Source organism: Hyla sarda, chromosome 6 (assembly GCF_029499605.1).
Source record: "Hyla sarda isolate aHylSar1 chromosome 6, aHylSar1.hap1, whole genome shotgun sequence".
In the NCBI taxonomy this organism is placed as follows: Eukaryota; Metazoa; Chordata; class Amphibia; order Anura; family Hylidae; genus Hyla; species Hyla sarda.
This window is the reverse complement of record NC_079194.1, coordinates 148,459,103-148,473,397: the sequence shown is the minus strand read 5'-3', so window position 1 is coordinate 148,473,397 and position 14,295 is coordinate 148,459,103. Positions and strand designations below refer to the sequence as shown.

At 43.0% G+C, this 14,295-nt stretch overlaps 1 protein-coding gene across 5 annotated transcripts in view; it reads left to right on the top strand.

The window, feature by feature from the left end:
• Positions 1 to 14,295, top strand: part of IRF8 (interferon regulatory factor 8) — a 45,301-nt gene that overhangs the window by 17,529 nt on the left and 13,477 nt on the right. For all 5 annotated transcript variants that reach the window (XM_056525499.1, XM_056525500.1, XM_056525503.1 and 2 more), the window contains 4 exons: positions 6,048 to 6,231; positions 9,115 to 9,170; positions 11,440 to 11,548; positions 13,169 to 13,222. In XM_056525499.1, coding sequence (XP_056381474.1) covers positions 6,048 to 6,231; positions 9,115 to 9,170; positions 11,440 to 11,548; positions 13,169 to 13,222 — 403 coding nt within the window. The remainder of the gene's footprint in view (positions 1 to 6,047; positions 6,232 to 9,114; positions 9,171 to 11,439; positions 11,549 to 13,168; positions 13,223 to 14,295) is intronic.

Sequence of the window (14,295 nt, the reverse complement as noted above, 5' to 3'; positions counted from 1 at the left end):
CATCTACTGGACACTTAATGTAATTGCAGGATAATACACAACAATAATCCCAAGGGGTTACACATAGACAGCTGGACATAGATATTTACCCTCTGTTCTAGGGCTTGGTGTAGTTAAGCCTATCTGTGCCTCACAAAATTCTTAAAAAGTTGCCAGACTGTGGGCTTATTAAAGGGGTACTCCGGTGAAATTTTTTTTCTTTTAAATCAACTGGTGGCAGAAAGTTAAACATATTTGTAAATTACTTCGATTAAAAAATCTTAATCCTTCCTATACTTATTAGCTGCAGAATACTACAGAGGAAATTCTTTTCTTTTTGGAATGCTCTCTGATGACATCACGACCACAGTTCTCTCTGCTGACGTTATTATAATAACACTTTATTTATTGTTGTCCTTAGTGGGATGTGAACCCAAGTCCCCAGCACTGCAAGGCAGCAGTGCTAAGCACTGAGCCACCATGCTGCCCTTAGCATTCATATGCTATGCATGGTTGCTAAAATGGACAGAGATGTCAGCAGAGAGCACTGTGTTTGTGATGTCATCAGTGTTCCAAAAAGAAAGGAATTTCCTCTGTAGCATTCAGCAGCTAATAAGTACTGGAAGGATTAAGATTTTTTAATAGAAGTAATTTACAAATATGTTTAACTTTCTGCCACAAGTTGATTTAAAAGAAAAAAGGTCTTCACCGGAGTACCCCTTTAACTACATACATAGGAAGGCATATAATAGCTGCAAGTCTGCCAATGGCCATCACAAAAAATCGATCACATGTAATTTACAGATGATGGTAGTACAAAATGGCCAAAACTGTCCATTTCCGCCAACCATTATCTTATTTGAATGGCCAGCTTTAGGGTTTGAGCTGGACATTCCTTAGTTGCCTCTAAGCAAGGTGGTTTGCATAATGTGCTTCTGGAAGGCATGAGGTTAATAAGACATTCTGGAACTTCCCTTTTACAGCATAAATAAAACATAACATTCAAATTATCTATGTTAGGTTGGATTTTTTACTATGTACAGTGTAAAGTTCCCTTGCTTTCAAATATCATTGTCATCTTAAAGGAGTAGTTTCATGAAAAAAAAAAAAAACGTATCCCCTATCCGCAAGACAGGATATGAGGACAGGATATGACGTCAGGATATAAAGTCAGGATATGAGGTGGTGATATGAGGTAGGGATCGACAGATTATCGGTATGGCCGATATTATCGGCCGATAATCACGATTTTGGGCATTATCGGTATCGGCAATTATCTTGCCGATAAGCCGATAATGCCCCGCCCCCGCACCGCTCCCACCGCACCGCGACCGCCACCCCCTCGACCCGCCGCACCGCACCTCCGACCCACCGCACCGCGTCGCACCCCCCACCGTGATGCTAGGCGGTATACCGGTATGGCTTTTTTCCCATACCGCTATACCGGTCGGGCCCCACCCTCCGAGTGAATAAAAAAATTAAACTTACCCTCATGGGGGTGGTCCAGGCCATCCTTCCTTCATGTAGTGTCCGGGGGCGTTCCGGGTGGAGGGTGGTCCGGTCCGGGCTGTCCTTCTTCTCCCACGATCTTCTTCTCCACTCCGGGCAGGCTCCGGCCTAGTACGCTGCATAGACGCCGCTACGCCGTGACGTCAGGTGCGTCGCTGCGCACGGGCGTCACTGCGCAGCGACGTCTATGCAGCGTACTAGGCTGGAGCCTGCCCGGAGTGGAGAAGAGGCCCGCCGGAGAAGAAGGACAACCCGGACCGGACCACCCTCCACCCGGAACGCCCCTGGACACTACAGGAACGATGGAAGGATGGCCCGGAGCACCCTGGCAGGTAGGGGAGAGAAGCGGGTGGTGGCGGTGGCGGCCTATGGCCCCGCAAAAGCCACTGCAGATCATTGATTTAAAGCGCCCGCTTTAAATCAATGATCTGCAGCGGTGTCGCAGGGGGTTAAATAGCCGATAACTTATACCGGAATATCGGTATAAGTTATCGGCTATCGGCCCTAACCTGCACCGATTATCGGTATCGGCCCTTAAAAAACGATATCGGTCGATCCCTAATATGAGGTCTAAGTTTTAGATCGCGGGGGGGGCTGTGAGTTGGGGCCCCCCGCGATCTCCTGAACGGAGCTCCGGCTCTCCCCTGGAGCGGCCTGTCAGGACCCAGCCCCCTATATATATATCTATATAGACGTTCTGCTATCTTCGGCTCTCCCTTACAGATATATGGAGGGGGGTGTGGTGGCTCCTGCTTCGGACAAAGGTCGTAACGTGCAACTCCGGGGGAGAGTCGGGGCTCTGTACAGGAGATCGCGGGGATCGCGGGTGGGGGGTCAGCGCCGTAGGCTGTCCGGGCATGTTGGTAGTTGTAGTTTTGCAACACTGGCATGGAGAGACTCTGCATTTTCACTTCATAGCATCTTCTGTTACGGTATAGTATGGCTTATTTTCATGTAGATTTGTTGAGTAACCTTGTCTTTACTCAGGCCTACAATGTTTTTATATTGGTATTTTGTCATTTTCAGTCCAAAAATTATATCTGAACATATATTTGTGCCTTATGTGATACAGAATCATATCTCATGAGTTTGAATTGGCAGCCTTTTAGCTTTGCAATGACTTGAAGGCCACAGTCAGCAATAGTATCAACATTAATGTCTTCTTTTTTCATGGTCCAGTATTGTCACCCTTCCTTTGCTTCTTCCTGACCTTTATAACAGAAAGTGAAAGACTCTCTGGTATTTGTATGATGCAGGGGCTTTACTGCAGCACTCGATAAGGTATCTTGGATGATTTACTGGAAAATACTGAATAATGTAATAGAAAGTGTGCTCTACCTCCGGGGTTTCGCTCTTCCAGCATTCATCCTGCAGAGGTCCCATGTAAATTAATCAAAATAAAATAAAGGCAAGAAAAAGATTATATGTTATATATCATTATGTTTCTACATCAGAGATAGAAACATAATGACAGCGCCGTAGGCTGTCCGGGCATGTTGGCAGTTGTAGTTTTGCAACACTGGCATGGAGAGACTCTGCATTTTCACTCCATAGCATCTTCTATTACGTATGGTATGGCTGATTTTCATGTGGATTTGTTGAGTAACCTTGTCTATACCCAGGCCTTCAATGTTTTTACATTGGTATTTTGTCATTTTCAGTCCAAAAATTATATCTGAACATATATTTGTGCCTTATGTGATACAGAATCATATCTCATGAGTTGGAATTTGCAGCCTTTTAGCTTTGCAATTGTGGTAGCCTGGTGGGGTGGTAGGGTAGTTGGGATGTTGCTGTAGTATATGAGGGGTTAATTTAACCCTGGTCACTCGTGACGCCAGGGTGAGGGTTAAAACTCTATAGTGATGCTGGGCCTATCGCCACCCTTCCCAAGAGCGATAGGTGAGTGTAAAATAAATGGATTGCTGAACTTAAAACTTGCAGGAACTTTACTGAAGATTTTCTGTACATGCAGTATCGGTAACAGTCCAGATAGCAGAGTCTATATAGACAGCACAGCAGTGACTGACAGTTGCTTAGGACCGGAAAGTTCTCTTAAGATTAGGAGGATTGTATTTGCATAGATCCGCTGGATTTAGGGGTTGGATTAGGTCCAGAGATCTTGCGGAGATTGCGGGGAATTGTAAGAACTATCCGTCTCTAGCGCAGGCCTAGGCCGCAAGGCTTTGGCCTAGTAATTGTCTTGAAAGCTGCGGAGGTCCTACCTCGTCCAGAGTCAGCAACCCAAGAGCGCGACAAAATGGCGCAGCTCCCTTATATGGGCAGGGGCTGGCCGTTTTGGATTGGTCCATATCAGCTGTCACTCACCGGTACAATGGATTGTGGGTGATCACCTGACTAGAACCACCAAAGGTCCTTTAGCAAACCATAGAGTTCTGTGAACCGGGTCACATGACCCGCAGGTCCTGCGACACTAAAACAAGTGAGTAACACCATATACATATATTTATATAGATAATATTTATAAATATCAAGTTACTAAGGGGTGACTAGGGGTTAATTAGGGAAGCGAACCCCGACAGTCCTAGGGACTCTAACTTTGGGGACTAATAACTAAGGCACAGTATGAAATACGGTGCCGGGACACCACACAATGACTTGAAGGCCACAGTCAGCTATAGTATCAACATTGTCTTCTTTTTTCATGGTCCAGTATTGTCACCTTTCCTTTGCTTCTTCCTGACCTTTATTACAGAAAGTGAAAGACTCTCTGGTATTTTTATGATGCAGGGGTTTTACTGCAGCACTCGATAAGGTATCTTGGATGATTTACTGGAAAATACTGAATAATGTAATAGAAAGTGTGCTCTACCTCCGGGGTTTCACTCTTCCAGCATTCATCCTGCAGAGGTCCCATGTAAATTAATCAACTTAAAATAAAAGCAAGAAAAAGATTATATGTTATATATCATTATGTTTCTACACCAGAGATACATGCAGGACCTTCCTCTAGAATCGGCAGTGTCTCCCAAACATCAATAGACATTACATCCAACCTCATGTATCTATGCAGATCTGTCTTCTAGGGTGACATGTGGTGCAGCTGGTAGGCTATAGCCTTAGGCTATGATTACATGATGTAGATGTGCTGTGGATTTTTTGTCTGGATTTGCATGAAGAAAATCTGAAATGTATCATAGTAGCAGAAAAGTGGATGAGATCTCAACAAGTCTTATCCACACCTATTATAGTAACCCCACCTATCTACTGGACTACAGTGATGCTGTCCTACCAGAGCTGCAGAGTGAAAAAAGTGAATGTGAATGCAAGTAAATGTATGCATGTAAATGGTTAACTCCATATTACCATCTGCCATTACCTGGTAACAATTGAAAAGTACAATTTAAAGGAGTTGTCCAGTTAAAGAAACAACCGGTCTATGGTGTCAAAAAGTAAAATAAAGCAACTTACTAATATAATGTTATTAGCCATACTGGTCAGATGAGCTGTCTGGCTTGTAGCTGTGACTTCCTGTCACACTCTCTGAATGTAGAGCTCCCATCCCTACTCCCCCCCCCCTCTTCCTGCCTGCTGAGGATGAGACCATTAATGTGAAGAGGGGAAGATCATATTACTGCTCATATTACTACTCACTAGATTTTAAGGCAGCAGAAAGCCTTTCTTAGTTTCCATCAGAACAGGCTAACTGCTGTCTTATCTGAGAAAGGCTTCCTTCAGCCTTAAAGGGGTACTCCGCCCCTAGACATCTGATCACCTATCCAAAGGATAAGGGATAAGACGTCTGTTCACTTGGGTCCCGCCGCTAGGGAACCCCTGGAATCTTGGTTACAGCAACCTGCTGTCATTACTGCACAGAGCAAACTCTCTCTGTGCGTAATTACGGGCGAAACAGGGGCCTGAGCATCATGACGTCATGGTCCGCCCCCTTAATGCAAGTCTATGGGAGGGGCCATGAAAGCCGCCTCGCCCCCTTCCATAGACTTGTATTGAGGGGGCGGGTCGTGACGTCACGATGCTCCAGCCCCTGTATTGCCCGTCATTACGCACAGAGTGATTTTGCTCTGTGCTGTAATGACAGCGGGGTGCTGCAGCTGAGATCCCAAGGGTCTCCAGTGGCAGAACCCCCGCGATCAGACATCTTATCCCCTATCCTTTGGATAGGGGATAAGATGTCTAGGGGCAGATAACCACTTTAAAATCTACTGAGCAGTAATATGAGCTCCCCTCCTTACATCAATGGTCTGGTCCTCAGCAGACAAGAGGGGGCTCTCTACGTGCACAGTCTGTGATTAATGATTAATTAATGGAAGATCTGTGCACTTTGACTAATAACATTATATTAGTAAGTTGCTTTAATATACTTTTTGACATCATACACAGGTTGTTTATTATGCTGGACAACCCCTTTAACAGCTGTACAATACTTTTACATACAGTATGATATGGTCAGTCGATCCTTAATCAAACCATATGAAGGATACTTGTGCTGGGACAATGACAAAAGATCACAAGTGATGTTCCACTATATTATGAGGGCCAGTTACTTGAAAAAACATGTTTTATTCCTGTCTTTGTAGGCCTGGGCAGTATTCAAAGGGAAGTTCAAAGAAGGTGACAGAGCAGAACCGGCCACTTGGAAGACACGATTACGCTGTGCCTTAAACAAAAGTCCTGACTTTGAGGAGGTAACAGACAGGTCCCAGCTAGATATCTCAGAACCCTACAAGGTTTACAGGATCGTCCCAGAAGAAGAGCAAAAGTGTAAGTCAGCTAAAAAAATATATGCTGCAAAGACATCACAGATAGTTGTACTGGACAGATGGTTTGTACACATGAATTGACTGCCCTTATCGGCACACATATGAAGCCAGTGCAGCTTCAAGGGATTTTTACCCAGCTTAAAGGGAATCTGTCATCAGTATCACCCATTAGTGTTGAGCGGCATAGGCCATATTTGAATTCGCGATATTTCGCGAATATATGGGCGAATATTCGTCCTATATTCGCTAAATTCGCATATTCGTAATATTCGCATTTTATTTTCGCATATGCGAACATTCGCGTATGCGAAAATTAGCATAAGGGAAAATGCGCAAATGCGAAAATTAGCATATGCAAAAATTAGCATAAGCGAAAATTTGCAAATGCGAAAATTTGCATATGCAAAATTCGAGCACCAGTCTCACACAGTAGTATTAGAGCCTTCTTTACACCACACAAGCTGGAAGCAGAGAGGGGTGATCACTGTGATGTGTACTGTGGAAAAAAAAAAAATTACGAATATATAGTGCTATATTCGCAAATATTCGCGAATTTGCGAATATGCGATATTCGCAAATAAAATTTGCATTGCGAATATTCGCGATTAACACTATCACGCATACCAACCTGTTGGTACAGGCTTGCAGAGAGGGTGACACTCATGATAATGGCACCTACTGTTCCTCGCTGCCATTTTTTGGGGGTAATCTCTGGTCTTCTGGATATGCTAATGAACCTGCTCGGTGCACAGGAAGGGCATTCCCGAGCCCCTGTGCAGGGTGACGTACAACCGGCATCTGCATTGTAATGCCTGCTCCCCTTGTGTTGAGCCATCTCTGCTGCAGAATGGAGCTCAACTCTGTACTATGACGCCTTTATCGTAACTATTGTGCATGCAGAGGTGAGGCGTTGTGCTGCAGAGTGGCATTCCATTCTGCAGAAGAGGAGGCTTAATACTGAGCAGGAGCCGCTACTATGAAGATACTGGCCATATGTCACTGTGCACCAGGGGCTTGGGAACACCACTGTGCATCAAGCAGGATCATTAGCATATCCAGAAGACAAAGGATTACCAAAAAACAGAGGCATGGAGCAAGGAATGGTAAGTATGATTTTCATCAGTGTAGCACAATATGCTTGAACGTTCTGGAGCAAAACTTAAACAGTCTTTTACATACTGAAGAAGTTGAATATTGTTTCCAGTCAGACACACTGTCCTGTGACTTAGATATGCCTGTTAACTAGAAATAGTGTATATATATCTTAATTAGAGATATTCATCCAGTGAAGTATTATTGGCCCAGAGGTCATTTGGTCTTTGTGTTTTCTCTATTGTCTTGTTAGTAGCTTTTGAGACTTCTTTCTTATTTTACATAGAAAGGTATTTGGCAGTTCTTAGGGTGATAGGTGTGGGCAGAGACAACAATTGGGACATTTAGGCCTTGTAAAGATTTCATCAGTAACAGCTTTCCCTTTAAGTTGTGCAATAGGTCTCCTCTCCACTTATTGATCTCGCAGAGCGGTAGTAAAGCTCTCTACCCAATCATAGAGATACCATACTCCTTATCTGCATCCATCTTCTCCCCTCTTTGGTTCAACTTGATGGTGCAGCACGAAAATGGTGAGCTAAGAAGTCAGTGCTCCGCTTCCTGCAAGGGACTGGACGTTAGAGGCAATGCTAAAATTGGAGGTTGAAGCTGTGCTTTTGTTTGAGAGGGGGAGATAGTGTTTGTGTAGGATAGGGGAGCTGTCTATGGGGGGAGCAGTGTATGTGTAGGATAGGGGAGCTGTCTATGGGGGGAGCAGTGCATGTGTAGGATAGGGGAGCTCTCTATGGGGGGAGCAGTGTCTGTGTAGGATAGGGGAGCTGTCTATGGGGGAGGGCAGTGTTTGTTTAGGAGAAGGGAGTTGTCTAGGGGGAGAGCAGTATTTATGCAGAAGGGGGAAGTGGGTATGTATAGGAGGAGAGAGCACTGTTTGTTCAGGAGTGGGAAACAGTGTCTGTACACGAATAGGGGAGCTGTATCTTTGTTCAAGATGGAAGCTGTTTGTGTGCAGAGGGGGCAGTGTCTGTGGAGAGAGGCAGCTATCTCTGTGGAGGGGTTAAGCAGCCTCTGTGGAGGGGGAATATGTCTTTGTGAGGGGGAAGCACAGATAATGACCTAGCAATAGACTGATGGGACAAAATACAAAGCTACAGAAGTTTATTTTTTTTCATATTCAAAAACTATACTCTGGCAGGTCATTGTTACCACCATCTCCTTCACACAGGCCAACACGAGTTAGCTAAAATAAACTAAATGTACAGGCACTCCACAAAACACAACCACATCCACAAAACACAACGTCAAAATATCATCAAACATACTACCACAGTAATGTACAGGCACTCTTCATTTCGAAGTTCATGAGCTTGTCTCACACACTACAGTCCTCTGTCCCCACAGTTTTTATCTCTGTGTACGTCACTGGGGCTGAGTTAGAGTCTCACGTAACCACTCCACCACCAACATGTCTGTACCTGGAGAACTCTTTATAGACTCCTCTCAAACTCAGCATTTGTCAGCCCTTTTCTTGGGTAACGGTTACATGCCTCCATGCTACTTTTTCTTTACTCACCACAGGTGGCTTCTAAAATTCAAATGGCTTGGCCACACACTGCCTCACTTTTTGGTAATGGCTCCTTATATAACTTCCCTAGTTTCTACAACAACAGCATAATCTAGTGCCAACTAGAGATTTGTGACAAGTATGGATAAAAGTACTGATATAATAAAGATACTGCACAAAGTCTGCAAACCACACAGTTACTGTACCACATTGTGAAGGACCGTCCTTACTGATTTACTCATTATAACACGGTTCTGTTTCTTTATACTTTAGGTAAGCTGGGGGGTGGCTGTCTAAATGAAGTGGACTGCAGCTCATCAGAAATAGAGGTGAGGTATGAATTGCTGTAATAATGTGACAGCTACCATACAATACATCAATCTGAGAATAAAAAAAACAGTAAACGTGTGTAATGGCTGTAATATCACTGCTGCTGAATTTCTGAACTACAGTATACCTTGTTAAATGCAATTCAACATAGTAACTACTTAACATAGTGACTATAGGTAACAGTTACACCACCCTACCAGCCTACCTCCTAACAATCTGATGAAGTGACCAATTCTGATTGACCAGAACATTATATGGATTATTGAAGGATTTCAATTTAATAAACACACCATATACATCTCATTTTAATGGCAAGTGTTTGTTATTATATTGGTTAAAGGAGTGGGATCCTACTTTGGCACCAACCATCGAACCACGAATATCGTATTTTATGGCATAAAACACATTTGTATCTGTTGGTAAGAGATGTATAGGGGACTTGAATAATTTAAGTTCACTGATAAGTGTGCCTTATTAAGCCACATGATGGATTCTGTAATGACGCCATTGTGTATTTAAATTGACTTTAACCCCTTAAGGACTCAGCCCATTTGGACCTTAAGGACTCAGACAATTTTATTTTTACACTTTCGTTTTTTCCTCCTCCCCTTCAAAAAATCATAACTCTTTTATAGACTAGTATGAGGGCTTGTTTTTGCGTGACCAGTTGTCCGTTGTAATGCAATCACTCACTTTACCATAAAATGTATGGCGCAAGCGAAAAAATACTATTTGTGTGGAGAAATTAAAAAGAAAACCGCAATTTTGCAAATTTTGGAAGGTTTTGTTTTCACGCCGTACAATTTATGGTAAAAATGACATGTGTTTTTTTATTCTTTCGGTCAATACGATTAAAATGATACCTATGATTATACACTTTTCTATTACTGTTGCGCTTAAAAAAAAATCGCAAACTTTTTAACCAAATTAGTATGTTTAAAATCCCCCTATTTTGAAGACCTATAACTTTTTCATTTTTCTGTATAAGCGGTGGTATGAGGGCTCATTTTTTGCCCCGTGATCTGTACTTTTTTATTAATACCATATTTGCTTATACAAAACTTTTATTACATTTTTTATAAATTTTGTTTTGAATAAAATGTTATAAAAAAGCAGCTATTTTGGACTTTTTTTTTACGTTCACGCAGTTCACCGTATGGGATCATTACATTTTATTTTCATAGTACGGATATTTACGCACGCGGCGATACCAAATATGTATATAAAATATTTTTTTTACACTTTTTGGGGGTAAAATAGGGAAAATGGGACAATTTACGTTTTCATTGGGGGAGGGGGTTTTTCAAATTTTTTTAACTTTTTTTAACTTTTTTAACTTTTATTTTTACACTCTTATAGTCCCCATAGGGGACTATTTAACGCAACCATTCAATTGCTAATCCTGTTCATTGCTATGTATAGGACATAGCACTGATCAGGGTTATCGGTCATCTTCTCCTCTGGTCTGCGGGAAGGCAGATCAGAGCAGAAGACTCGCGGAAGACAGCGGAGGCAGGTGAGTGGACCTCCGTCTGCCGTGCAGGATGATCGGATCGCCACTGCAGCGCTGCGGGCGATCCGATCATCCTGTTAAGTGACCGCGATGCTGCAGATCTGAGGGGTTAATGGCGGACATCCGCGGGATAGCGGGTGTCCGCCATTACCGGCGGGTCCCTGGCTGCGATCCACAGCCGGTATCGCTCCGATGCCCGCGGTTATGCTCAGGACGTAAATTTACGTCCTGGTGCGTTAAGTACCACATCACCAGGACATACATTTACGTCTTACGTCGTTAAGGGGTTAAAACAGTGCTATAGGAGTTGAAGAAGTAGAAATTGTAACTGGAAGCCAGCATTTTGGAGAACATATGGGCCCACGTATAGGAAATCTACTTTATTTAGGTAGCTGTTTAAAGGGGTTATCCAGGAATAGAAAAACTCCCTGTGGATCTCAAGGTTGGGTGTGGTATTACAACTTGGCTCTATTCACTTCAATGGAGCTGAGCTGCAAAACCACACCCAACCAGGGAGCGGTTTTGGAAAAAAAATTATCTGTGTTTTTCTATTCCTGGATGACCCCTTTAAGCAATAAATGACCATGATCATCTAGTCACTGGTTGATAGTGGGAAGCTGGGGTCATCTCTCCACCAACATATTAACATATCAACTCTCTACCACCATATTACGAATAATAAGATTATAATAAAAAAAATCGTTTTTATTATAGTAATATCTCATTATTTAATTTCATTCTTCATTTTATTTTAGGCATCTACAGATGACTATTTGGCTATAATTAAACGTAGTCCATCCCCTGCTAAGGATACATGTCAAAAACAAGTGCTTCAGGACTGGCTGATTTACAATCACAGTGCAGGTGAGTTTACTGACTGAGTTATAGAACTAGTTATTAACATTTCAGGGTTGATGTGATCTCAGAATCTTAGAGGATCTGCATGCTTTGCTACATTATTGATCTCCTTTCTGAGTTATAGCTGCAGAATAATGTTAACATAAATGACCACTGTCATTTTAAAAACTTTTAATTGAAAGTTTTGATCAGTTGGGTCTAAGTGTTCAGACCGCAACTGATCAGTAGAACGAGCCAGGAAAAGTGTGTGCCTAGTACATTCTCTTCCGCCTCTGTCATGTGACTGAGATGTTCTCAACATGTAAGTCTATAGGATTTTTTTATACACTTAAAACAAGTTGTCTGGCAATGTATTTTAAAAAAAAAAGGTGCCTGCTCTGCCAATCACTGGTTTAGGAGTCACCACAGAGATTGGCTTTGTGAGCACTACTTTGTGTCAACACATGAAAAATTTAGAAAAACGGTCTTAGAGGCACTGCGCAAAACGTGGTTACAGATGGGAAGACTCGAGCCAGCACAGGACAATAAATATTTTATTTGACAAAATGGATGACGCATTTCGGCTCACAGAGAGTGCCTTCCTCAGGTCCAAACATACAGTGCAAAATTGCCCATGTGGGGTTCCTGTGATGAGCGGTGCTGGCATGGGTCTGCCCACACCAGCACCGCTCATCACAGGAACCCCACAAGTGCAATCTTGCATCTGATCCACCCCAGAACTTGCACTGTATGTTTGGACCTGAGGAAGGCACTCTCTGTGTGCCGAAACGCGTCGTCCATTTTGTCAAATAAAATATTTATTGTCCTGTGCTGGCTCGAGTCTTCCCATCTGTAACCATATTTTGCGCAGCGCCTCTAAGATCCTTTTTCTCAATTTTTCACGTGTTGCTCAAACTGGCCCTTGCGCAAGGGTCCAGTCCTGGTCAGAGTGCGGCAGCCATTACCTACCATAACCATACTCCCACCAGTCCACTGCAAGTATTGATCCCGGGAAACCTGGGACTAAGGCTTGCCATCCGATCTGGTGAGTATATCACTTAGGTGTGGTGGAGGGTCACACCAAGTCGGTATACGTAAAGGAAGGGACCGCCCCCTGTCTTCTTTTTCCCTCTTTCCTACGACTTCTTTGTGTCAAGACGTCTTTAAAGTCAGGCTGGGGTGTAAGTATAGGAGAAGTAGATTTTGCAATAATTCCAGGCCAATGGCTTCTTGGCCCCATCTGCTACATTAGATGTTTACAGTAATATGCATAGCGTGCTATACTTGAGGACCCTATTATAGATTTAGCGTTGAGCAAAGGAGCTTAAATTATCTCCTCTGCTTCTCCACCTTGTTAATGAAGAGTTGTGTATCAACTGATTCAATGCAACCATGATTCTGTAAAGATAACGTACAATTATTGCACTTTTTCTACCAATAATGAGTCAATGTAACATTGTATGTGAAAAGCATAGCATTGTATGTCACAAGGGCATGTTCTAGGATGAGTTGATGCCATATAATAGCTTTTCAGACCAGTAAAGTCCTGAGTATAAAGGCCAAGTTGGGATTTCTCATGGTTTCTAGATGTAGAGAATTACTGCGGGCCACAGATTTCTTAATGTGATTGTTTCTGTTCCTCCTTAGGTCTAAACAGTTTAGATGCATATGCCATGTACATGAATGAGTCTGTCTCACCTGGTAAGATATAAAATAGAAATGTCTAATGTCCTGGACCCATATCAAACATTTTGTTCCATTAAAATACTGGATATACATGAAAATGATGTTAGAAGCTAGAGCATAAGTACCACAAACACACTGCATTGTTAATGAATCATCCTGAGGTTTTCACCTCCCTATTCTTCTATGGGAGGAAAGGACATGGTGAAATGCTGAGTGCCGGTGTTTTAACACATTCTAAGGCACTAGTGTTGAGCGGCATAGGCCATATTCGAATTTGCGATATTTAGTGAATATATGGACGAATATTCGTCATATATTCGCTAAATTCGCATATTCGTAATATTCACGTTTTATTTTCGCATAAGTGAAAATTCGCCTATGCGAAAATTTTCATATGCAAAAATTAGCATACACGGAATGCATATGCAAACATTTGCATAAACCAAAATTCGCATATGCGAAAATTAGCATATGCAAATTTTCACATATGCGAAAATTCGTACGCCAGTCTCAGATAGTAGTATTAGAGCCTTCTTTACACCACACAAGCTGGAAGCAGAGAGGGATGATCACTGTGATGTGTACTGTAAAAAAAAAAAAAAAATAAAAAAAAAATATTCGTAATTGCGAATATATAGTGCTATATCCGCGAATATTCGCAAATTCGCGAATATGCGATATTCGCGAATAAAATTCGCATTGCGAATATTCGCGAGCAACACTATAAGGCACTACACCGGGAGTGAGTAGGATCATATACAAGTACTAGGAATCATCCTTTTATTCAGATCAACCCTTTTCTATGCACCATTCTATCTAGAATTCTTTATGGTTTACACTAGTTTCCTATATAAATGTAACGCCGAGCGCTCCGGGCCCCGCCTCCCCTCCGGAGCGCTCGCGGCGTTACTCTCCTGCTTGCAGCGCCCCGGTCAGCGAGTCTGACCGGGAGCGCTGCTCTGTGTCCCTCGGCGGGGATGCGATCCCCGTGGCGGGACGTGCCCGCCCGCGGGTCGCATCCCATGTCACTCACCGGCCCCGTCCTTCTGCTCAGTCCCGGCGCGCGCGGCCCCGCTCTCTAGGGCACG